The sequence below is a fragment of the Peromyscus californicus genome, unplaced genomic scaffold, assembly GCF_007827085.1.
Source record: "Peromyscus californicus insignis strain IS unplaced genomic scaffold, ASM782708v3 Scaffold_15__1_contigs__length_86483966, whole genome shotgun sequence".
NCBI classification, from domain to species: domain Eukaryota; kingdom Metazoa; phylum Chordata; class Mammalia; order Rodentia; family Cricetidae; genus Peromyscus; species Peromyscus californicus.
In genome coordinates, this window is record NW_026294447.1 from 49,432,313 (window position 1) to 49,456,860 (window position 24,548).

Sequence of the window (24,548 nt, forward strand, 5' to 3'; positions counted from 1 at the left end):
ATTAACTGGGATTCACTCTTACTGCACAATTTACAGAAATACACAAAGTAGTATCCAAAGTAGAACATACCTTGTCATGTCCTGAATCACCCCCTCTGACAATATCTGGTGCCATGTATTCAATGGTTCCACAAAAAGAATATGCTCTTTCAGTCTTAAACAAACAAACAAAAAGGGGATTTGATTTCAAGCTAGCATGACAAGTAATGCATGTCAGTGTTGAGTTACAGCAGCAGTAGCAGTGGTATAATCTGCCCGACAGACCCTGGTACCATGGCAAACCTCTACCTACTCAGGAGGCTAGTGGGCAAACATCTGAGACAGACTTCTCATGCCTGAAACACTTCTGTCATCCATCAACCCACTCACAAATTAATCCATTTAATGCTTCTTTGTTGTTGCTGTTCTTGGTGAATGCATATTTCAGTTACTAGTTTCTTTAATCACTCTTTGTTAGGAATGGAAATAGTCCTAGTAGGGTAACATGAACTAACATTTAGTAACTGAGGGCTTTTATTTCCAGATATGCAAAATTGGGAAAACACCAGAAAATTTAAAGGAAGGCCAAAGGTCAATGAGTATAGCAACCAAAATAGGAAAATAGGGTGAAAACACCTCTTCCCTCATCACTGGCACTGTTAATGGCTTATTTAAATGATGAACAAAATTGTCTTGGGAAAACAATGGTCTCTTAATGACAGCTGCTGATTTTTTAAATAAAACTTTAAAAAAATTCAAAAAGGTTAATTTAATATATCAGTCTCAAAGTTAGTTTTAAAAACTTAAGAAAAATTCAAAATGACCAATAGATCATCCCAATGTAATAAAAGAGAAAACTAAAATTAATACACTGAGTAAGGAATTTTTATATATAATTATATATATTACACATTTATACAGCCATATCTAAATTTAAGAGCACTTTGGTGGCATTAAAATATTTCATAAATGACAACTGTGGTGGTATGCACACATATTTAGTCTCAGCATCGAGGAGGCAGAGGCAGGTGGAGCTCTTGAGTTTAGGCCAGTCTGGTCTACCTAGTGACTTCAGGCCAGCCACAGTTATATAGTGAGATGCTGTCTAAAAATAAAGTAAAAATAAATCTATTTTTACAAACTTTCTTAGGTGAAAGATCTCTAATTTATACTTTATTCCTCCATCAACAAGGTTTCAAGGAAAATAAGCACTCCTTTTTATTTACCAATTTTACCGTGACAAATGCATACTGTTGTGGCTGTGACACCAAAGTGACAGAAGACCAGTTTTATTGAGGTTAAACAAATCCACAGAAACAATGCTTTAAAACATTTATGAATTAAACTATTTATCATAATATACATACACACAAAGATAAAGTTTAATATGGTTTATGATTTACTTCGTTCCTTCTATATTCTATGGACATTGAAATATTATTTCCCCTAGGAACTAAAAGAAGTAAGTCAGGTATGGGACTACAGGGCATTTTTGTTGTTGTTAGCAGGCAGAACTGTGTTTCTGAAGAGCCAGTGTACCACTGAACACATACCACATCTCCCTGCTTCATCATTTCAGGACCAAATGCTAACACAGAGACTACCAAAAAGATTAGCATTAAATAAAGTTACTTTCACCCAAGTTTGTGTACAAAAGGCCGAAATTTTAAACATCTCATCACATAGAAAAATATACATTAGGATGTATTCATCAGATTATTAAAAATACTTCAAAATTCATTTCTAAAAAGCTCCTTAAAACTAAACTGTTTTTAAATTAATATAATATTTATTATTATGCTATTGCTCTTTTTGAACACAAAGCAAAAAACATTGCATAGCCAACCTCCAGAAACATCAAAATTAGACCACTTGATAGCTCCTTTAAAGAAATTTTTATTTTTTGTGTGAGTTTTTGCCTGCATGTATGTTTATATACCACACTGATGTCTGGAGCCTGTGGAGGCTGGAGGAGGGCACTGGACCCTTGCAACTGGAGTTACAGAAGACTGTGAGCCACCACATGGGTACTACATCCAACCAGGTCCTCTACAAGAGCAGCAAGTGCTCTGAACCATAGACACAACTCTCCAACTTCATTTGATATTATTTTAAAAGATGTCATGAAGACATCTCTAAAACACCAAATGCCAAATCAAGTTTTAGAACACTGAAAAAAAATCTCTAAACTTAACTAGTAAAAATTTGATGAGTTTAGAGGCATTGTTTTATTGATTTTTGCTTAGAAAACTAGTCTTGTAGGCAAATCTAATAAAACTTTCTTCTCCATTTATAGGTGGCTTTGCTTCACATATTTTGAAACTATGCTGATTTCCTTCCCAGTGTAAGACAATAAAAATCAAATCTTAAAAAAAAAAAAAAAAAAAAAAAAAAAAAGTTCAATTGGGGCTGGTAAGATGATTAGTAAATAAGGGCAACTGCCAGCAAGCCTGATGACCTGAGTTTGATACCCAGAATCCACACAGTGGAGAGAGCTGACTCCTGTAAGTTGTCCTCTCCACATGTGCACCGTGGCATGTGTGTCCAGACATGCATACACATACAATAAATAAAGATAGTAAATTTCCAAATTAAAAATCTCAAAAATCTAGATTTTCTTGTCTAAAACACTAGATACTTGTAACTTTGATTTTTAAAAGTATATGAAATATAAGTATTGGTTAATGCCAGAAAAATGTGATAATCACTAGCAGTGATGTTTTATTTTTAAAATCTTTTTACTGGAAACAGAATTATATCACTTTCCATTATCCTTTTCTTCCTTCTGGCACCTCCCAGATATGCATTCAAACCCCTCATGTTTCCCCACTTTCAAGCTGGAAGCTTCTTTTTCTTTGATTGTTATTGTTACACATGTATGTATGAATGTATGTATGTATGTGTGTGTATGTATATATATATATACACACAACCTAGTAAACACCTTCTTGTTGTTTGTGTGTATATGGTTTCAAGGCCGACCACTCTACACTGGGCAAACAATAAGGGGCTCATCCCTATAAAAGGTTATACTATATTCTAAGTCATGTTTTATTTACCTGAAGTGTAACTACATATCTCATTTCTTTATTGTCTAAAAATCAACTTCTAAATAATGTATGTATCACCAAAGACAAAATGACTATTATGAATTTTTTTTCCTTTGTTTGTTTGTTTTTCGAGACAGGGTTTCTCTGTGTAGCTTTGCGCCTTTCCTAGAACTCACTCTGTAGCCCAGGCTGGCCTCGAACTCACAGAGATCCGCCTGCCTCTGCCTCCTGAGTGCTGAGATTAAAAGCGTGTGCCACCACTGCCCAGCTGACTATGAGTTTTAAAACAGTAAAAAATAATAGAAATCAGAACTTGAGAGAGATAACTAATAGCTGTTTCTAGAAATTCTTATTTGTTATTTTTTTAAAAACAAGTATTCATAACTATAAAATTCCAAGCTTTGGAGAAAACATCAAAGAAACTTAAAGAGAATAAAAGGAACAAAAGAACTAATTAAAGAAGTGGCAAACCTTGGGGGACCTAGTAGAGCATGTCTTACAGAAGACTGAGGGTAAAACGTGGCTAGACGGATTGTAAATTGTAAATATTGGTAATGTAAAAGGAGACAGTATAGGAGTTATACCAGAAATCAAGAATATACAGAAATTCTATTAACAAATGGAGGCCAAAGAATTTTAAGACATAATGTATTTTATATAAAATTACAACAACTTACCAAAACTAATTCAAAAGTAATTAAGGTCTAAATATACCTATATGTTTATAGACATCTTTGAGCTACCTGTCATGAAAACCACGGGCCATCCTAGCTGTGGGGATGCATTCATCCAAACTTAGAGAAGTTTGTAAACTTCTGTGTTCAAACAAAAACTGAAAACTATTAAAAATGCATTTTATTGTATCAAAACGTTGATATCAAAATCAGAAAATGCGGGCTGGAGAGATGGCTCAGAGGTTAAGAGCACTGATTGCTCTTCCAAAGGTCCTGAGTTCAATTCCCAGCAACCACATGGTGGCTCACAACCATCTGTAATGAGATCTGGTGCCCTCTTCTGGCCTGCAGACATACATGATGTATACGTAATAAATAAATAAATCTTTAAAAAAAAATCAGAAAATGCAATATTACAAAAGAAAATTATTCACCAACTTAATAACATTTCTAACAAATATTAATATAAAAAGCCAATGAATAAAGAAATTCATGACAAGTAAAGTTTGTTCTAGGAACTGAAAGATGCTCTACCATGAAAAAACAAGCCTTCCAGAAACTAATAATAAAGTTTATCTATCAGAAACATAAATATTGGGCCTGAAAAGATTGCCCAGAGGTTAACAGCACTGGCTGTTCTTGCAAAAGTACCTGGTTCGGTTCCCAGCACCCACATGATGGCTCACAACCATCTGGAACTCCTGTTCCAAGGGATTTGACTCTGCTGGCTTCTGTGGGCACCAGACACACATGTGATACACATTCTATTCCCAAACACACAGGAACTAAAAGGCATGAAAATAAAAAAGAAACCACCATTGCTATTTATGAGCTGTGGCTCTTTCCTGTGTGTGTGTGTGTGTGTGTGTGTGTGTGTGTGTGTGTGTGTGTGTGTGTGTGTGTGTTCATGTGTCTGCATATATGGAGGTCATAGGTCAACTTCCAATGTCATTCTCAGTAACTGTCTATGTTGACTTTTTACCTAATTTTTTACTTTTTGAGATAATAGAACTACATCATTTCCCCATTCCCTTTCCTCCCTCCAATCCCTCATCAACCCCACTCTCTTTCAAATTCATGGACTTTTTAACTGTAGTTATATGTGTATACGTATGTGTGTGTGTCTCTTTCTTATACTCCTGAATATATAAATACAACCTGCTCAGTCTGTATAGTGATCCTTGTATGTATATGTTTCCAGGGCTGACCATTTGGTATTAGATAACCAATTGGGTATGCTCTTCTCAGGAAAGCACCCCTCCCCCAGCATTCCTTAGTTCATTGTCTAGAGGTGAGCTTTCCCTCTTCCATGTTAGCATGCCTACTGGTGTTGTCCTTGTTCAGAACATGTTTAGGCTACCATGATTTTTGATGTAGAGTCTCTCCATGGGACCCAGAGCTCACCTATTAGGGTAGGCTGGACGGTCAGTGAGCTCCAAGGATCATCCCGTCTCCTTCTCCCCAGCACTGGGATTACAGCATGCTCAGCTTTTGTGGGTGCTGGGGATTGAACTCAGGTCCTCATGCTAGCACAGTAAGTACTTTACCTCCTGAGCTATCTTTTCAGCTCCAACTTATTCTTTTACTATGGTTAGCTACATAAAATACCTGAGTGAATCTATAATGTATGGAATTATGCAATAATTCCCAAGTTTCAGGTTGATCCTCAAAGCTCACGGCCAGCCAGCCTAGAAGAATTGAAGAGCTCCAGGTTCAGTGTCAAAAAAAGTGAAGTACTAGAGGAAGACACCTGATATCAACATCTGGCCTCTATAAACACATGCATACACATGAACATGTACCTGCGTGTATATGTGCACACACGCCCACTCCACCCCTTACATGCAAATGCACACACACACAAAATCAATTTAGAATATACCATTCATGCACATCTTAAAAATGCAAGGTAAGAGTTTGCATTGTTTATGGGCACACACAAAGGAAAGCTAGTTACAAAGATAAGTTAAACTGAATCCACCACTCACTCTTCACATGAACTTATACAGCTAAGAGGCCGCACAAAAAAATATAAGCAGGTTGATCAATTTCATCTGAAATTCATGATCATTAACCTCAACTAGACCTCTATCTCAGCAACAAAACCAGCCATTTTTCTAATCCATTTATTTTACATGTTCAGTATCTCCATTCCTTTCCTTATTCTCAGTGAGAAAATGAAAGCAATCACAAAGACCTTCCATAAGCTACGTCTAAGCCTCCAAACATTCTTACACCCAATAATTCATCTTCTCCCTGAATTACTGACCTCCTCTGGCTAAGATCCACAATACCTTGTACATTTGTTGATGTCCATCTCAAAAGTGTTTTAAGTCCTTTCCTTTTTTTCCCCTCTCTGTATCATTAGGATATTTATTCCCACTTTTTTTTTTTCAGGGAATGTCTAATTGGCATTTGACATTTCTTATTTCTCTTTCTCCCTATCTCTCTCAGACAGGATCTCACTCTGTAGCCCAGGCTGGCCAGGAACGAATGGTCCTCCTGGACTGTACTCACCACACCCAGCTAATTTCTCCCATCTTAAAGTATAGCACCTCAGCCCCTCTCAAATCTGCCCTGTGCGTTCTCTGCTGTGCTCTCCACTCATCCTGCCTTTCTTCTTCACAGGACCCGAGTTGTGCACAGATGCGACTGTAAATCTATTCCTGTTCTCTCTCAACTGGGCTAGTGTTCGACCTTCAGTGCTCATCTTATTTGGCTTAAGACAACTGACAGCTAATCATTTCTTGCTTGAGACAATTTCCCACTTGGCTTTAAAGGACTGTCTCTTTCCTTCCCAGTTTCTTTTCCATACTCTTTTGCAGTTCCCTCTCCTTTGCCTTATTCTCTTAGCATTGAAACAGTTGAGAGTCAGATTTCTCTCTTTCTTTCTTTTCTATCTTCACTTACTCTGTTATATTCTTATCTATGTTCAAGATTTAAAAAATCACTTATATACAAAATTGGAAGTTATCAAATTTATGTATCTAAACTAGAGTTCTCTCCCAAATCCCAGACTGATAATATGAGTAGACACTTGCTTTTCTGTCTTTTGGATCATTCAGATTCAGTTTACTGAACTAAACTGGTTTACCAATCCCAAGCCCCGTAAACTCACTCTTTCAGTTGCTTTAGCAACACAACTTAGAGCTATCCTAGATTCTTCAGATTCTCTCATATCCCACATCTTAACTCATAAAAATTTCTGTTAGTCTTATTGTCAAATATACTCCAAATCTACTTCTGAAACTACACCCTACTGCCCATGGCTCAAGGCAACATCATCTTTTGCTAGGACTACCTCAAAGCTTCCTTCTCAATTCAATTCCTGTCCCATTCTGAATTACCACCTGCTGTGGAATAATCCTTTTCTACACCATGAATATGTATTACTCTCATTGGTTAATAAAGAGATGACAGGTCTGGTAGCGAGGCAAGAAATTAGGCAAGAAAGTCAAACTGAGAATGCTGGGAAAAAGAAGGGCAGAGTCCAGGAGTCACCAGACAGATGCAGAAGAAGCAAGATGAGAATGTCGTATTGAGAAAAGGTACCAAGCCACATGGCTAAACATAAGTGAATTGTAGGTTAATTTAAATGTAAGAGCTAATTAGTAATAAGCCTGAGCTACCAACTGAGCATTTGCAAGTAATATTAAGCCTTTGAGTCAATTATTCGAGAAGTGGCTACTGGGTATTTTGGAGTTGCTGGCGGGACAGAAATTTCTGCCTACAACCAACCATGCCAAGCAGAACCACATTCTAAAACAGCTCTGTTTATGTCATGCTACTCACACTCTAGTGGTACTTAAGTGTCCTTTCCCTGTAATCCTTTCATATAGTTACATGTCCTTACCCTCACAACTCTAATCATCACTTCCATACAACCTACACTGCCTCATTGTTTCACAAAAACTTGGGCCTTACCTAGAAAAAATTTCCCAAGATACCTACAGGGCCCACTCTCACTTCCTTCATACCTCTCTTCTCACATGTCAACTTCTTGATAAAGCACCTCCAGGTCAACCTAGTATGCCCCAATCCTTCCATCTCTTTCCTACTGAATTTGATTCCTTGTAACCTATTACTGATATACTGCATACGTATTTGACTTACACATGTGTTTTACTGTCTGCTGCCCAGTTTAGAGGAGAAATCATCTCTTTGGCTCACTGTCAGATCTCTAAACTTGACTGAACAATGTTTGGATCATGGCAGACACTGATTCAATATGTACTGAATATGCAAAAAAATGGAAATGTTAATAACTAAAAAATGTGAATGCTGAGTTCATATGGTGTTATATTATTTTGTTGACTTTTATATGCATACCAAGTCACAGATATGCATACACACACAATGTAAAAAGAAACATATTACTATTATTCTGCTAAATGGACAAAGCAACAGAACGACTCCTAATGACTTGTTACTACACCCTCATCATCAAAGCTCCCAGCAGTAGATGGCAATTAACGCATAGAACCACAACCTCTCAACACGCAGAGAATGAGAGTCTTTGGGGTGCTTGACTCTAAATGTCTATACAACACCCCTCCCCTCAAGGCTCTATGTGGGGCAGGAAGAATGTAAGAAAGCCAAGAGCATGGTAGTATGCACCTTTAATTTTAGCACTCAGGAGGCAGAGGTAAGCAGATCTCTTATGAATTCAAGGCCAGCCTGGTAATACATAGCAAGTCTCAGGCCAGTCAACCTCCCCTTCCCATGCCCCAGCCAAAAAAAAAAAAAAAAAAAAAAAGATTTTAAGAGCCAGAGCGGGTAGAAGTGGATCATTTCAAAGAAACTGCATTTTTTTTTTCATACACAACAGGGCAGATGCACATTTGAACTCACAGTGATTGTGACAGTATGTACAAGTCCTGCAAAAGCTCAAGCCAGACAGAATCCTAGCATGGAGGAGGGAGAAGGGCACAAGGTCTTTCTCCTGTCAAGGAGCTACTGCATTAACTGAAGCTGGGAGAAGAAAAGTCTATTGCCTTTAATGGTGTGACAGCTGGTATATTATCAGAGCAGGCCCCATGCCCAGGAGGAGTCAGCCAACACACAAAGTGGACTCCATGGATTTAAGAGCTGGGGAGAAAAAAGAACCAAGAAAAAGAGAGAGAGAGAACATGAAGTTGAATGGGTAGGGAGAAAAAGAAGGATCTGGGAGGAGTTGTGGGAGGGGATAACCATGATAAAAAGCAGTAAAACTGCCAAAAATTTAATAAAAACAATGTTCTAAATAAAATAAGTTTACAAAATAAAAACAGTAACACAATTTTCAATCTTATTATTCCAGGGTAAATTCTCCTAAATTCCCCTAGTGCAGAAGTTCTCAACCTGGGGATCTCGACCCTTTTGGCAAACCTCTAGCTTCAAAAAAATTTACATTATGATTCATAACAGTAGCAAAATTAGTTATGAAGCAGCAACAAAAATAATGTTATGATTGGGGGTCCCCACAACACGAGAAACTGTATTAAAGGGTAGCAGCATTGGGAAGGGTGAGAACCACTGCTCTAGTAAGTCCCTGACACTCAACATGTTTCAAATAATCTTTTGCTCCTCAGAAAATAAATGAGACAATTCTATACTGGTAGATGCACCTCATCCATTCCTGCTGTAACCAGTGGCTCTCTAGTAGTCATGGGAATGCTGGGAATGCTTTCCATCATCCCCAAGGCAGTGGCCAGCCTATTCTCATGGATGCCTGCTTGGCCTCCAATAGCTATCTATCACAATAAAAACCAAAATAGGAAAGAAAATAGATAAAACTGACAGCTCAATATTTTTCAAGTAAACAAAAACATTTAACATTATCTAACAAATGGAATATTCAATACTTAGAAGTTTCTAGGAAAATGATAATTCAGAAGTTTTCCCTGCTTGCTGTCATGTTGTTTATTTTGAATTTGTATTTAAAAAAAAAGGAAAAGGAAAAGGAAAAGAAAGAAACAATATCCTGAGTAAGCATATCAGAACTAGCAATATCTGCCATAAGAAAAAGTAAAAGGGAACAGTGAAGCCATCTTGTCCCTGCTCTCTGGAGGGAGAAACTTCACAAATGGCTACAATTAAATATTATAACATTAAAATATTTTATAATATCTTTTTTCTATTTTTATTGTGTTTATTTTGTGTGTGTATGTGTGTGGAGGTCAGAGGACAACTCTGTAGAGTCAGTTCTCTCCTTCTGCCATGTGTATCCACAAATCAGACTCAAGTGGTCAGGCTTGGCAGCAAGTGCCTTTACTCCCTGAGCCATCTGCCCAATTTTAATGTTTTTTAAGGTAAGGACAAATGGAGACCCCAGATGAATATTGTGGATTTTAATCCTCTTCCTTTCCCAGCACCTCCAGCCCAATGCCTACCCAAAGAGTAATGATCCACAGTCACTTATTTTGGCAAATGAATGATAGGAGTAATTAAGAGAGCCCTAGTAGGCTTTCGAGAAGCATATGCAAATGAAAACCAATCATGAATACATGTCACTACAAATCATCAAGACAGGAGATAGATCGAAGTAAACACCAACTACCATACAGAGTTATTATATGATTCTTAATGCAAACAAGCTTGCATCGATCCTGGTTCTTATCCAGTATGGCGGCTGGAATGAGAATGTCCCTCTAGGCTCTGGTATTTTAACCTCTGGTACCCAGTTGGTGATGCTGCTTGAGGAGGTTTAGAAGGAATGGCCTTGCTGGAAGAAGTATGTCAGTGGGGGCGAGCTTTGAGAATTTAAAATCTTGGCCTCCTTCCAGGTTGCTCTCTATGCTTTACGCTTTCAGTTAAGGATGTGAACTCTCAGCTTCCTGCTCCAGCTGCCATGTCTGATGCTACCATGCCTCCTGCCATGATGGACACCCTTCAGGAACTGCAAGCCAAAATAAACTATTTCTCTCATAACTTGTTTTCAGTTATTATGTTACAGATGAAGAAATTAGGATTCAGGAGGGTTAAAAACAAAGTGGCTTTTCAAACATTGTATTGCTAAAAAGATCCCATCTTCAACACAATAGAATGAATCACTGCACATAAACTTATCAAAGGTTCAAATGTTCACTTTTAAGTCATGCTTTATGGGCCTTTTCCTTTTAAGTATAGATACCACAGAGTAGACTATAACTTATCTATCTCACTTTTAAGAGTTAAAGACTTATTTTTCTTGACTAAAACTTGTAATTTTGTCTACCTGCGGATTCGTGTTATGAAAAATTTTAAACACAATATTTATATAGAGAGGAACAACACATGAACATATCATTTTCAACATTATTTCACTGTTCATTAATAAAAAAGACAATTTTGTCAAAGTAATTCATTATCTTCATTTTATCCTATTTTTATTTTTAACTGTCTTATTTCACATTACAATTAAATATGCAATACATAGCAGACTGTCTACTTAACTCAACAAACATTTCTTTTTAAAATAGATTTATTGTTTTTTAATTTCATATGTATGCATGTTTTGCTTGTTTGTATGCACACACCTGTGTGTTCCATGGTACCCATGGAAGCCAGAGAGACCATCGGATCCCTTAGGACTAGAGATATAGACAGTTGTGAGCTACCATGTGGGTGCTGCAGATAGAACTCAGGTCCTCCGGAAGAGGAGAAAATGCTCCTAACTACTGAGTCACCTCTCCAGCCCTCAACAAACATTTCTTTTTGTTGTTGTTTCCTGTCTCTGCCTTCTGAGTGCTGGGAGTAAAGGCGTGCGCCATCAGTGCTCAGCCCAACAAATATTTCTTAACTATTAAAGCTACTCTTGTGGAAGACACATCCTTGTCTGTAGGGACTTTCTTTTACTTTTAGAATCCCAAGGGATTTACCAATTTTATAGCTGAGAAAAAGAACATACCAATAAAAGTATCAAACTGTACAAAGTATATATCATCATAAAATGTTTAAATTTACTACAATAAAATTGATTCTGTATATAATTCAAATTAGCAACATCTGTCTAGAAATAATCATGCAGATATTTAACAAATACCTCTAAAATATATGTTCACGATTTGTTAAGGTCACCATCCTGTTTCTAGGGTCCATTTTAATTCTTAGCATATAGGAGGTACTTGATATCATTTGAAAATAAAGAGACAAATATGCTATAACCAGACACGTCAAACATACATAAAGAGTAAGTTGCTAAAAATTAAATGTAAATACATTTTCCAGATCAAGTGAGGCTGGAATTTACAGATACTGAAACAGAATCAGACCTGGGTGAGAGATAGTCTGTTCAATTTTGGCCATGCAGAGTTTGAGAAGCCTAGGAGGAGTCAAATAAAAACAACACTGTAGGCAGATTTAGGATTTGAGCCCAGAAGAGAGATCAGAGTTAGCAGCATATATTTGAACATGTATGACATGTGAGGAGAGAGGACAGGCTAACAAGACCTGAGACTGAGCTAAGGAGAAGCCTCAGTAGTGGAAGAAGAGCCTGCAGAAGACAGTGAGAATAAGTTGGGGCTGGCGGTATCCCAGCTCCAAGGTAAAAGGTAATTTATTGTTCAATACTACTGGGCAAATAAGGAAGACAAGGGAGGGAACATACTAAAAGTAGAGTGATACGGGCTAAACAGCTTCAGCCAATTGGCAGGGAGGTGTAAGACAAACTGGAGATTCAGGAGTGCTGACGTGTGTAAGTAGAGGCAGTATACAGACATATGGACAGAGGAAAAGAGCAAAATAGCCAGAGAGAAGATGAGATATCCAGGGATATTTTGCTTGTTTTGTTTTTTTAAGTCAGTCCATTTGCCCGTCATCTCCCGATTTTTAAATTTTTAAAACAGAAGCTACTAGGTATACGTCAATGATGGCAGTAAAACCAAAGTGTAAATGGAAGAGTGTAAGATGAGACAGACACTGACAGATAGACACTCAGGCTAAAGGAATAGGGTGAAAATTTACTTGCTCCTACCAAGACTATGCTTTGGTAGAAGTGACTTAGGCTGACACATAAACCACACAAGGAACCTAGAAAGAAATGCTAACCCTCAAGGGTATCGGTTAAATGGGAAGGGTCCGGGTCAGGTCACTTGTTAAACAGGTGCTGGGTGCAGCTGGGGACAAAATGGCCATTAGATCAAGTTTTAGGAGACTCCAGAAAAGAGAATTCTTATCTACCCCTGAGAGTAAAAGCTGAAGTCTAGCCTGACAGTATGGCCTTTAAGGCAACGAGAAAGAATGAGTTAAAAGAACCCAAGAGTGTAATGTTCTGTCAAAATACAGTTGGCCATAGTCAGTGAAAAAATTAGCTTATCAATGACTTAGTTCTCTGCTTTATCCTGAATTCTAACATTTTTGCAGAAAACAAAAGACTTTTCTTCACTCAGAAGAGAAGACCTGGCTACTTCAGTCACAGAGGACATCTGCTGATCTATGATTACTCAATCAAGATCCCCTAACTCTTATCAGCTTTGATTTTTGTTTTTTGGCTTAGTTTTGTTTTGGGCCTCAACAGTTCACTATTCTTGAGGGACCTGGTCTATTTTCTCCATGGCTAAATGATCAGCCACATGTGCCTATAAGTATTCAGCAAGTGATTTCTTTTCAGCTTTGTGTTTAGCCTAATATTTAGCACATCAAAGGGTCCTCAACAAACACAGAGTGAATGAGCAAATGTATGTGTGCATCCATGGAGAGAGGAAAGTAATCATTAGGTCTGTCAGGAGATAGCCCACACCACTACATGCCAAGGACCCTTTGGCAGTCTGGTGAGATATTTTAAACATGTCACTTCAAAAGAAACCCATGTATTGAAATATATTATAAAAATAACCACAAAATTGAGACACTATCACAGACATGCTTCTGTGGCACAGCCTCAGCATATCAGGTTACAGGCTCCTCTGCAGAGAGAGGTTATCTGGGAAGGTCCACTTTCAAAACCCCCAAATGACAGCATCTGTCAACTTTCTAAAAGGTTTATTTACTTTTTAATTTATGTGTATGGGTTTTCTACCCGCACATATGTAGGTGAACCACATGTATCCCATGTTTGGTGCCTGTCTGAGGTCAAAAGAGAGTATCAGATTCCCTGGAACTGGAGTTACAGAAGGTTGTGAGCTGCCATGTAGGTACTGGGAACTGTATCCGGTCCTCTGCAAGAACAGAAAGTGCTCTTAATACTGAGCCATCTCTCTAGCCTTGTCGATCAACTTTCTGTTCTTGGTTTCTCAGGGCAATCCTCCATACTTCTAAGGCACTACTGTGCTCATGGTGAGGTGCTGGGAACAGGCCATGGGCCCTGCCAATACAGGGTGTCACTTTTTGCTTTCTCCACTGATTTCCATATGGCATCCTCACTCTCAACTGTGCCTTGAATACAGGATGTCTGACCTTTACCTTCTTCCTTAAAGGTGAAGAAGGCATAGGTACCTAAGTAAACAGAGCTGACATAGGACCTGAGGATATAGGGCCTCATCTTTCTTACCTGACTCCCAAACAATCCTCCTGGACCCTTAACCACTCACACTCTGAGGAACAACTGGTGACTACAATTCCTGAGCAGTTCTGGGAGGTCAGAGGTGCAAAAAGAAGTCTTCTTTTGAGCCTCTTACCTTACTGGTCTAAGACTCAGTTAAAACTATCATCTCATCGACCCAAATGTAGTTGCATTATCTTCCCTTCCTTTTGAGTGTGTGCACACTTCACTTTTTTACTTTAGTAGGGTTTAGAGAGGAGGCGACAATAAACATGCAATCCTCTACATTTTACTAAAGTTGCCACTAAAATTTTTATAAACTTTTTTAAAATAAAAAGCAAACAAACTTGGAAGTAGGGCTGGAGAGACAGCTCTGTGGTTAGGAGCACTTGCTGCTCTTCAGAGGACCCAGGTTCAGTCCCCAACACCTACAAGGCCACTCAAAACCATCTGAAACTCTGGTTTTCAGGGATCCAATGCCCTCACCTGGCCTCCATGGCCACTGCATGCATGTGTGCACAGACACATATGCAGAAAAACATCTATACACAAGAAGGCTAAATTAAAAAAAATCAACCCTGGAAGCAAATTTCTCAAAATCCATCTAATCGATTTTATAACTATGATTTTATATATAAGAAAATTCACAGGTACAATCACAGTGTCATAAAGGCAAAGGTCTTCCTTGTTTTATTTCTCATTGCACTATCTAGCTTAGAGGTGATCAGTAAATACACACTGAATGAGTAAACAAAGTTAATATAGCTATGATAAAAAATTAGGACATTTGGTCTTTATGCTAGAGGTATCTGGGAGGAGGAGCCTCAACTGAGAAAATGCTCCTAACAAATTGCCTGTAGGAAGTCTGTATGGCATTTTCTTGATTAATGATTAATGTGGGAGGGCCCAGTCCATGGGGGTGGAGTACCAACCATAGGCAAGTGGTCCTGTGTTGTATAACAAAGTAGACTGAGCAAACCATGAGAAGCAAATCAGTAAACTGCATAGGAACCCCTTATGGCTTCTGCTTCAGTTGCTGTCTCCAGGTTCCTGTCCTGACTTCCTTCAATGATGAAGTATGACCTGAGAGTTGTAAGATAAAATAAACCTCTTTCCTCTCCAAGTTGTGTTTGGTCATAGTGTTTTATCACCAAAACAAAAACTCTATGACACACAGGACTGGTTTTGGAAATATTCCAATCAGACATACAGAGAGATTATCCCTTACCTAAAATGCTTGAGACCAGAAGTGTTTGGGATTTCAGACTTTTTTTTAAAAACCTGGATTCTAGCATACTAGCATATATAAAAATGGTATCTGGAGGATAAGACACAATTCTAATTGGAGAATTTATTTAAGTTTTATATACGACATGTCTGCATGTGTGTGTGTGTGCATGTGTGCATACACTCATGGCAGACAGAGCTTGAATGTAATTCTCAGAGGTATTTTAAATAATTTTGTGTGGGAAGTGAAGTTTATACACATGGGCCCAGCAGACAGCCAGAGTTAGCACTCCTTCTGCCACCATGTGGACAACCTGTGGTTTTATGACATCACTTTCACTGCAGGTTCTAAGTTTATACATGACCACTAAAAAGTCATTCTCCTATACTTATTCACAGCATCTATTTAGTAATAAAAAATAGGGCATTCCCTTTATGTAGAAAAAAAGCAACCCATGCTGTTAACTAAGCAGCATAATGGCCTGTCTCGAACCATTAGGTTGGCTGCTTGGAGGTTTAATGGTTACTGGACACTATTTTATTTAAGTTTTGGTGAGAAGATACACCACTGGCAGTTGATCCATGCCCATTCCTCTGTTCACTGTGCTAGCATGTCATTCAAGCAAGAATTTTCATATGTACTCTTCAGTGACCTAGGATTTTCTCTGCTCATATGGCTAAATTTTAAAAAAGCTACTTTGGGGGAAAATATGTGCCATAACATTGTTTTTGATAAGAACTTCAGTTGAAGGAACAGCTGTCAAGGAATCAAAACCAAGTTTTCATACAGTCCAGCTACACTAAAATACTCATTAGCTGCAGGAAAAAAATGAACCCAATGAAAAAGAGGCCTCTGGTGATCCAGCTTTCTTGCTAGTACAGTAATAGACTGGTAAGAAATTCATCCCCTCAAACAGCAAGGACGTAACCTTCTCCTACTACAAACTTACAATCTGTGCAACATACTACCATTTATTAATTTATTGGGGGCAATTTTAATTCATCTGGGAGCTGTATCACTGGCTGTGTGGACAGTGACTTTCTGGGCAATAAAGTCAAAGGGTTACATTTCATCAGTATTACAGACCTGTTCAAGCATCAGTTTTTTCTTAGTGATGATCTTGGCAAATATGGGATGGAATTTTTCTGCTGCTTTATGATAAGCAGCTACTTTATTATCTATCTATCTATCTATCTATCTATCATCCATCCATCTGTCCATCATACTATGGATCAATTATAGATCCTTGCACACACTAGACAATCACTCTTCCACAGAGCTGTATCTTCAACTCCTTTTTCCTTTCTTTTGAAACAAGGCCCAACAGTAAGTTGCCTGGTCTGCTCTTGAAGTCACTTTGTTGTCCAGGCAGATCTTGGACCTGAGGTCTTCCTGCTTCAGCCTCCCAAGGAGAGGAAATTATAAGCCTGTGCCACCAGGCCTGGCTATAACTATGAATCTTTAAAACTTAAAACTGTGTCTTCCAACAAGCCTATTGAATACTTATAGTTATTTTAAATTTTAGTTCATCACAACTTGATTGATCATCAAACCATGAAGTGTCTTTAAGTTCACTGTGACAGTAATAGAGCTACTTGCTCAATATTCTCTTAAATTTTTATTTTTCCTATGTGTGTACATATGCACATGTGTATATGTGTGTGCACATGAGTCAGAGGACAAGCTGAGGGAACTGATTCCCTCCTTCTACTGTGTGAGTCCTGGAGATTAAACTCAGGCTGTCAGGCTTGGTAGCTGGGACCTTTAGTCATAGGCACCTTGCTGGACCATTTATCTATTCTTCATTACCTTCTACTTATTACTTGAAATCTTAACAGTTCCGCCTTCTGTTTCCTTAGGTTTGATACAAAGGTCATTCCTACACAATATTCTTCAGTGAGCCATTCACATGAGCACTGCTGTGCAGCTTCTCCAGTAGCCTGCATTTCTGTGCTAGAAATAAACATAAATGCTTCCTCTTTTTCATATCAGTTACCACATGAGGATCTGAAGCTCCTCTGGGATTTCCCACATATCTTTACACCACACAACAGAGAATAAATCAAAATTAAACAAAAATAAAGTGAGCAATTTACACAGGCTTTGGCTGCACATGGAGGGAGGGTCATTAAGAACCTGTTCTTGTACATGAAGCTGTATATATCTGATCTTACTACCTTCTGTGGGTCAGAGGTCTGCACTGGGGGCCTGGGCGTTCAAGCAAAAGATGTATCACAATTGATAATCACTTGTTCCTCAGGGACACCGAATAAACTATATTGTGTGCCTGTGTTTTGACTGTGGCATATTGCATGGTGGTAGGTATGGCATTTGTGACATTATGTTGGCACTCAAACTTTTCAGGTTAGGGTTGCTCAACCTATACTTAATTTGGAACATAAAAATGATGTGCTTTATTCAGTCAAGTCCTGTATTATAAAACTCCTTTTGTTTTGGTTTCTCTGTGTAACAACCCTGGCTGTCCTAGAACTTACTTTGTAGACCAGGCTGGCCTCAAACTCACAGAAATCCACCTGCCTCTGCCTCCCAAGTGCTGAGATTAAAGGTTTGCACCACCACACCTGGCTACAAAACTCTTAATATAATTCTATGTTGTACACCAATAATTTCCTGGATAGAAACAAAATTGGCCCCCAAACTAACAATTCTTTTGAATAATTAGTACTTGAAAATACAACTTTATCATAATTCCTACATAAAAATAATACTTGATTATAATTAGTGCACATATAGCTTTAAACGCAATTGGAGGTATCTGTGATATTAAACAATCCCTTACTAACACTATAAATGTGAGACCTTCTATCCATATCTACATTCAACACATCAGCTACTACATTTTAATTCATTTTGAGCAAAGCCTAGCAAGATTATTAAAGTGTTAGATCTAGTAGGTCCTGTCACCCTTCCCAGTGAACTCTGAGGGTCATCACAGCAGGCCTTAGTTGGTAATTACAATGTAAACTAAATGTGTTTCACTTTAGATTCTTTCTGATTACCACCCAAGCCATTCCTCAAGGGTAAAAGGGGTTATTTTAAGTATTAGTTGTACTGACACATTTTATGGAGAAGCTAAGTGTACAATGTCAAAGTGGAGAAGTCTGTTATATCCCTGAAAGGTTTACTGTGATTCTAATAGGATGGTCCCATGGCAATTTTAAACTAAAAAATCTCAACAATCCATTCATATCAAAACATTCCTTTGAACAAATCTGCACAAAAATCTGTAACTACTACTACTGTACTACTGTCCTATTAAATGTTTATTGGTAACTAATTTTTCATCCTTGTTTGCATTCTGCTGTAACTAACTTCAAATTAAAATGTAATACTCACTTCATCAGCCACAAACTCCTTACTCAGACCAAAATCTGTCAGCACCACATGGCCATTAGAATCAAGTAGAATATTTTCAAGCTTAATGTCACGGTATATAATCCCCAACTGTAAAAACAAAACAAAACACATGTTAAGATAATTTCCAAATCAATTAAGACAGCATTTATCTACCTTTGAGGAGGTTCCTCTTCAGGATTCTGAGGCTCTTAGCAACTCTGAGAGCAAATGCTCCATCTTGGGGCTCAAATGCTGGCTTTCCCAAAGCTCTCCAAATGTATCTTATTTCTGTGTGATGAGGGTCTATCCCTGGAACCAGCTTCTTTGAGGTCTCCCTGTTGACTATTGCCTCTTTCTGTCTCTATTCTCCTTATTTCACACTTACTCTAAATTATCTTCACAGTCCTTCTTGGCCAATTCTTGCCCATAACTCTGTAATGGCTTCAGCAAACTTTCCTAAGGAGCTATATCCTATGCTGATCATTTATTTTTGTTTTCAAACTATGTACTTAACTGGAAATTACTAATATTTTCTAGGTATTTACAATTTACCTTAATATATTTACACTGTCTGCTTTTTCAGATTTTATGCACTTATCTAGTATCCTGTATGAAGCAATGTGTCAGAAAGGCAATTAATAAAGGCTTTTTAAATAACACTCTTAAGCACAAAGGTTAAAGAGCATAGGTCAATTTTGATGTTTACTTCTAAATCAGCAAAACAAATCATTCAATAACATTTATACAGTCACTCATTGTTTTACAACAAGGATATGTTGTCGAAGTATGCTGTTGGATGACTTTGATTGTACAAGCATCATGGAGTATACTTACACAAACCTTGGTAGTGTAGTAAAAAAATTTGTGTATACAATTCCTCCTGAGGTCCCAGTGAACAAAACAGCAAAATGGTAAATCAAGTAAAAATGACCACAGAGTAAACATGAGATGTATGAAGCTGTTGCCACTGAAACACAGTAGACAGTCTTATAGTAAGCCCTCTAAAATGATGATTAAAATATATATTAAATATATAAAGCAGAAGCATGTTTGGCTTTTGCCCATGATCAAGTTTTACTCTGCTGTACATAATGACATGTGTTGCATTATTACAGGAGTGGTAGTAACACAGCAGGTTCATTTACACCAGCAACACATAAACAGGGAGGGAGTCAAGTACAGCATTTTGACAGCTACATAACCACCAAGTGACAGGAATTTTTCAGCTCCATTGCAATCTTATGGGATCAGTGGCAAACGTATGGCCCATCACTGAGAGAAATGTTATACAGTTCAAAATTGTGTGTCTCTTTATTTTGTTTTTCATGTAAGCAGTATAGTAAAATATTTCAACCATGTAACATAAATCTAAGAGGTGTCTGACCCACCTCAACTTTCTACTTCATGTTTTCTGTTATATCAGCATGGATTATGTGCTTTGATATTTTAAAATATTGTTTTTCTCAACATCAAATACAGGAAAAAGATTTCTAATAATTTCTCAAAACTGAAATAAAATTATACCCCCCCTCAAAAAAAACACAACAATAACAAAAAAACAACACAAAACAGTAGGCAGTTTTCCTATGAAAGTTTCAGTGGTTTAGAAGAAAGATAGGAAGGAAAACACTTAAGAGTGTGTACTACACAAACATTCGACTTGAAGCATTGTATTTACTTAAGAACTAGCAGCACTTTGCATTTAAACAACCTCCTTGGAAAAGAATTTTAGAGACAATTTATTTAATTTGTACTTTTATCTCTTCCTATAAGAATTAGTACTAGCATCTCTATTAAAATGAATATTACTTGCTGTGTGTGTGTGTGTGTGTGTGTGTGTGTGTGTGTGTGTGTGTGTGTGTGTCTTTTTAGGGTAAGGGAGCTGAGAAATCATTTGCTATAGTGCTTTCATTGCATAGCTATCACATTTATTCTCAGTTCCATTATGTTCTCTATATTCATGTTTTTATTAGTTTAGTAATAAAGAATAACATGGAATCTTCCTTTAGTAGAACAAAATGAACAGAATTAAAGTATTATATAAATTATAGACTGTGTTTTCTAGCTTACCCATTTGGCTTTGTGTTTTGTTTTTACTTTAGTGCTTCAGGTGAATTTTACTGTTGTTTTTATATTTTAAAATATTATATCTAATTATAAGCTTCCAAAGTTTTATAGCTTGTTCTGGATAGTAATATTTCTGATATAAAGATGTTTAAACTATATCATATCGCACAAAAGTAAGCACAGGCATGAAGCTTGTCACCACAGTGAAAATTCTATCCAAAGCAGCACAAATGGTCATTTACTGTTCCCGCTCTTCTTCTCTTCCTGCTTCTCAGATATTTTTATTCACTCTTCATTTGTGACAGAGTCTCATTACAGAAAACCAAGCTGCTCTCAAATAACAACTTGACCCCTAAAGCTCCCAGGTGCTAGAATTTTCTAAAGATTCTAACCATCTCCCTCCACCTGTCAGGACAGGTGTTTCTGCCAGGACTTGTTTCTGTTCTGGGCTGGACCAACCATTTCTTGACTCCCGATTTAATTTTCTTTTACCTTCTAGAACCCTTCCTCAGTCTTTCTCACTTATCATCTCCATCATTGATTCAATTTCTGATCAAAACTTCCAGCCCCTTTAAGATGTCTTCCTTACCATTTTTCTTCAATTCACCCTTTTTTTCTGCATTGCATACTTATACTTTAATCAGTATATCTTAAGCTAAGAGAGGGATGGCAAACATGACAAAGAGTGGCTTCATATCGGAATTGTTGAAATTTAGTGACTCAAATCACATTGTTCCTTTATGAACTTGCACACCTCTGATATAAATTACTTCAGCATTTTCTACTTCTGAAGAAAACCATAGACACTGAGACAACACAGGAACAGTCCGCTTCTCCAATAACTAAGTTAAGTCAAAATTTCATCAGTCAAGGTTAAGAATATCTGCAATAAACAATACAAGTTTAAACTGATTTGTATATAGTCCCAACGGGATCACAGATACAATGTTCAGGTAAAGGTCTCAGTACCTGAGCTCATGTCACTTGGAGGCAATGAGGAGGAACAGAGGAGGACAGATGCAGAAGCAAGCTAACACAGGAGGAGGGAGATAACTCCGAACCAGCAGCAAAATCAGGAAGTGCCCTCTGAGAACAGACAGATGGATTGTTCCATGGAACAAGTCACAATTAAGAAAATACATTTTACAACTTGGGGCTTCATTTTAACAATCAACAGCTTTTATTCTGATGATATTTTATAATAAACAAAGTACTAGGGTTTTTTTCATGAAGACCAACAAAAAGAAAAAAAAGCTCAGGTTCTTTTTGTTTGCTTGTTTGATGTTTCAAACACAATAGACAAGAATTTATTTTCTGTTCATTTATGAGTTGGGAGTATCGATTTGTAACTCAATTTGGCCTTCAATTCATGATCCTCTTGCCTCAGCCTCCCAAGTGCTGGGATTCTAGGAAAGCTGAACCATGTCCAGCAAAAAGTAAACATTTTCAGAAAGAAACTATGACACTGAGAATACAGTAACATTCACAACCCCCAAGACAACCTGGGAAAACATCAACTTGTTCAGCTCCATCAACACCTCGTTAACAGACTGTTCAAAAGCAAACTCCAAAGATGAAGCGCCTTACCTTGTGCAGGTGTTCCAGGGCAAGCACAATCTCTCCAACATAGATCTGCACTTCGTGCTCTGTGAAACGCTCTCTTTGAGAAAGATGAGTAAAAAGTTCTCCACCATTTATATAATCTAAAAACGAAATATATTTTTTCTTTCTTTGACTTGCATTCATAAATGAAAGAAAATAACTCCTTTTAATCACTTTGGGTTAACCATTATTTTTGCATAACTCTCAGTGTATGGCAGTTTCATAGCAAGTATTACTAGTTTCATATTGTCATACAACTTCCTAATACAATGATCATCCTAAACCAATCAAACGAATGTGCAAAGAGTACCACCATTAAAACTACACAAAATCCACACAAATTTAAGAACAGTTTTCCAAAGACAGCATATCAGAGACTTCTGCCACCAGTATGTAACTTATTGTAGAGTATCAAACATCAGGCACATGATGAGCAAACCATCCCCCCTCCAAAATCCCACACAAACGCCAAACAAAACACAAGCAAATTCCTATTTTGCCCCATGCAATGGCTACCAATCATTAAGACCTGTAAATAAGATTATTTTCCAGGGGCTGGAGAGATGGCTCAGGGATTAAGAGCACTGGCTGCTCTTTGAGAGGACCCAATTTAATTCCCAGCACCCACATGGCAGCTCACAGTTGTCTGTAACTCTAGTTCCAGGGGATCTGATTCCCTCATACATACTTGCAAGCAAGACACCAATGCAAATAAATAAATAAACAAACAAACAAATAAGATTATTTTCCAGAATTGCTTGGGCACACTTTAAAAGAATGTATTGCTAAGCAGCAGGTAGCATTCTTATGGCTCCATACAGCATGGAATAAAAAAGAACAAAGAGTAAAAGCAGCATAACATGGCTGAATGAAAGTATTCAAAACCCAAAGATTTCATTTTCCTTCAGTTTACCCTATTATCACAGGGAAATAATGAAAGAGGAGACAAAATAGCTTAAGTGAAAAGGGGAATTGACTAATTGGGGGGAAAAAAGAAATGCTGATCATTAGTATTAAGATATCACTTGAAGACCTGAATATGGATGAATTTAGGTAATAACAGATTAATATTATAAAATGTTTAAAATTGTACAGGACAATAATTTAAAAAAAAATTAAACTCTAATTTCATTGGAGACTAAACACAAAGAACATTTCCTTTCTAAGGCTTCTGTATTTTGGCAAGGGTTTTTAATTTATCTGAACACAAAGCTAATTATTTAAAAGGCATAAAAGAACACAACATTCATATAAATGAACAATGGATTTTTCTATTTAAGTAGTTAGTTACTTAGGCCTAAATTTATGTAGAGACAGCACAGATTTCTTTACTAATATATGAATGGTCAAATTCCCACATGGTCTCAAAAGTATGACTCAATTACTTCATCTTCTATGGCCAACTTCAACAGAGCCAACCTCTTCCTCATGTTATCACAACAGTTCTAGAGACTTTTTATCAATGTAATTATCTTACTGTATTCCCAATGTTAGTTGTACTCCATTCTCTGCTACACCAGATTTTTAAGCATCAAGACCAATATAGTCACCATATTACACACCTACCACAAATGCCTGCTGCAGCACTCAATAGATTTTTTTTTTCCCTTTGGTTTTTCGAGACAGGGTTTCTCTGTGTAGCTTTGCGCCTTTCCTGGATCTCGCTCTGTAGACCAGGCTGGCCTCGAACTCACAGAGATCCGCCTGGCTCTGCCTCCCGAGTGCTGGGATTAAAGGCGTACACCACCACCGCCCGGCCTGATTTTTAAAAATTTAATAAAAATTAATTTTTACTGCTATTTCATATGTGCATCTTTGTTGTTATTTTTAGTCAGCATACAAAATATTGGGTTTCATTCTGACATCTTCCCATGTATCATGAACTCTGCTCATATTCCTCACCACATTATGTTCTCTTGTTGTCCCGTCAATGATGGGTCCCCTCTCTGAAAACAATCACTAAACTCCAAAAGTCAGTCCAGTGTAAAACAAAATCAAAACAAACAAACAAAAATCCTCCAGCATATTCCTGTCTCAGAGACAATGTGACACAAAAGAGTAAGGAGAGCTTTGTAACTGAGAGACCCAAACTAGACAATGGTTCTACTGTGTTGTAAGCAAGTTAAGTCCCTGATTTCCAATTCTTTATCTAT

General features: G+C 37.5%; 1 protein-coding gene across 4 annotated transcripts in view; it reads right to left on the reverse strand.

Moving 5' to 3' along the window:
* Rps6ka5 (ribosomal protein S6 kinase A5) overlaps positions 1-24,548 on the reverse strand; it is a 166,235-nt gene that overhangs the window by 43,309 nt on the left and 98,378 nt on the right. For all 4 annotated transcript variants that reach the window (XM_052738774.1, XM_052738775.1, XM_052738773.1 and 1 more), the window contains 3 exons: positions 22,381-22,496; positions 18,727-18,834; positions 71-154 (listed from right to left, as the gene is read on the reverse strand). In XM_052738774.1, coding sequence (XP_052594734.1) covers positions 71-154; positions 18,727-18,834; positions 22,381-22,496 — 308 coding nt within the window. The remainder of the gene's footprint in view (positions 1-70; positions 155-18,726; positions 18,835-22,380; positions 22,497-24,548) is intronic.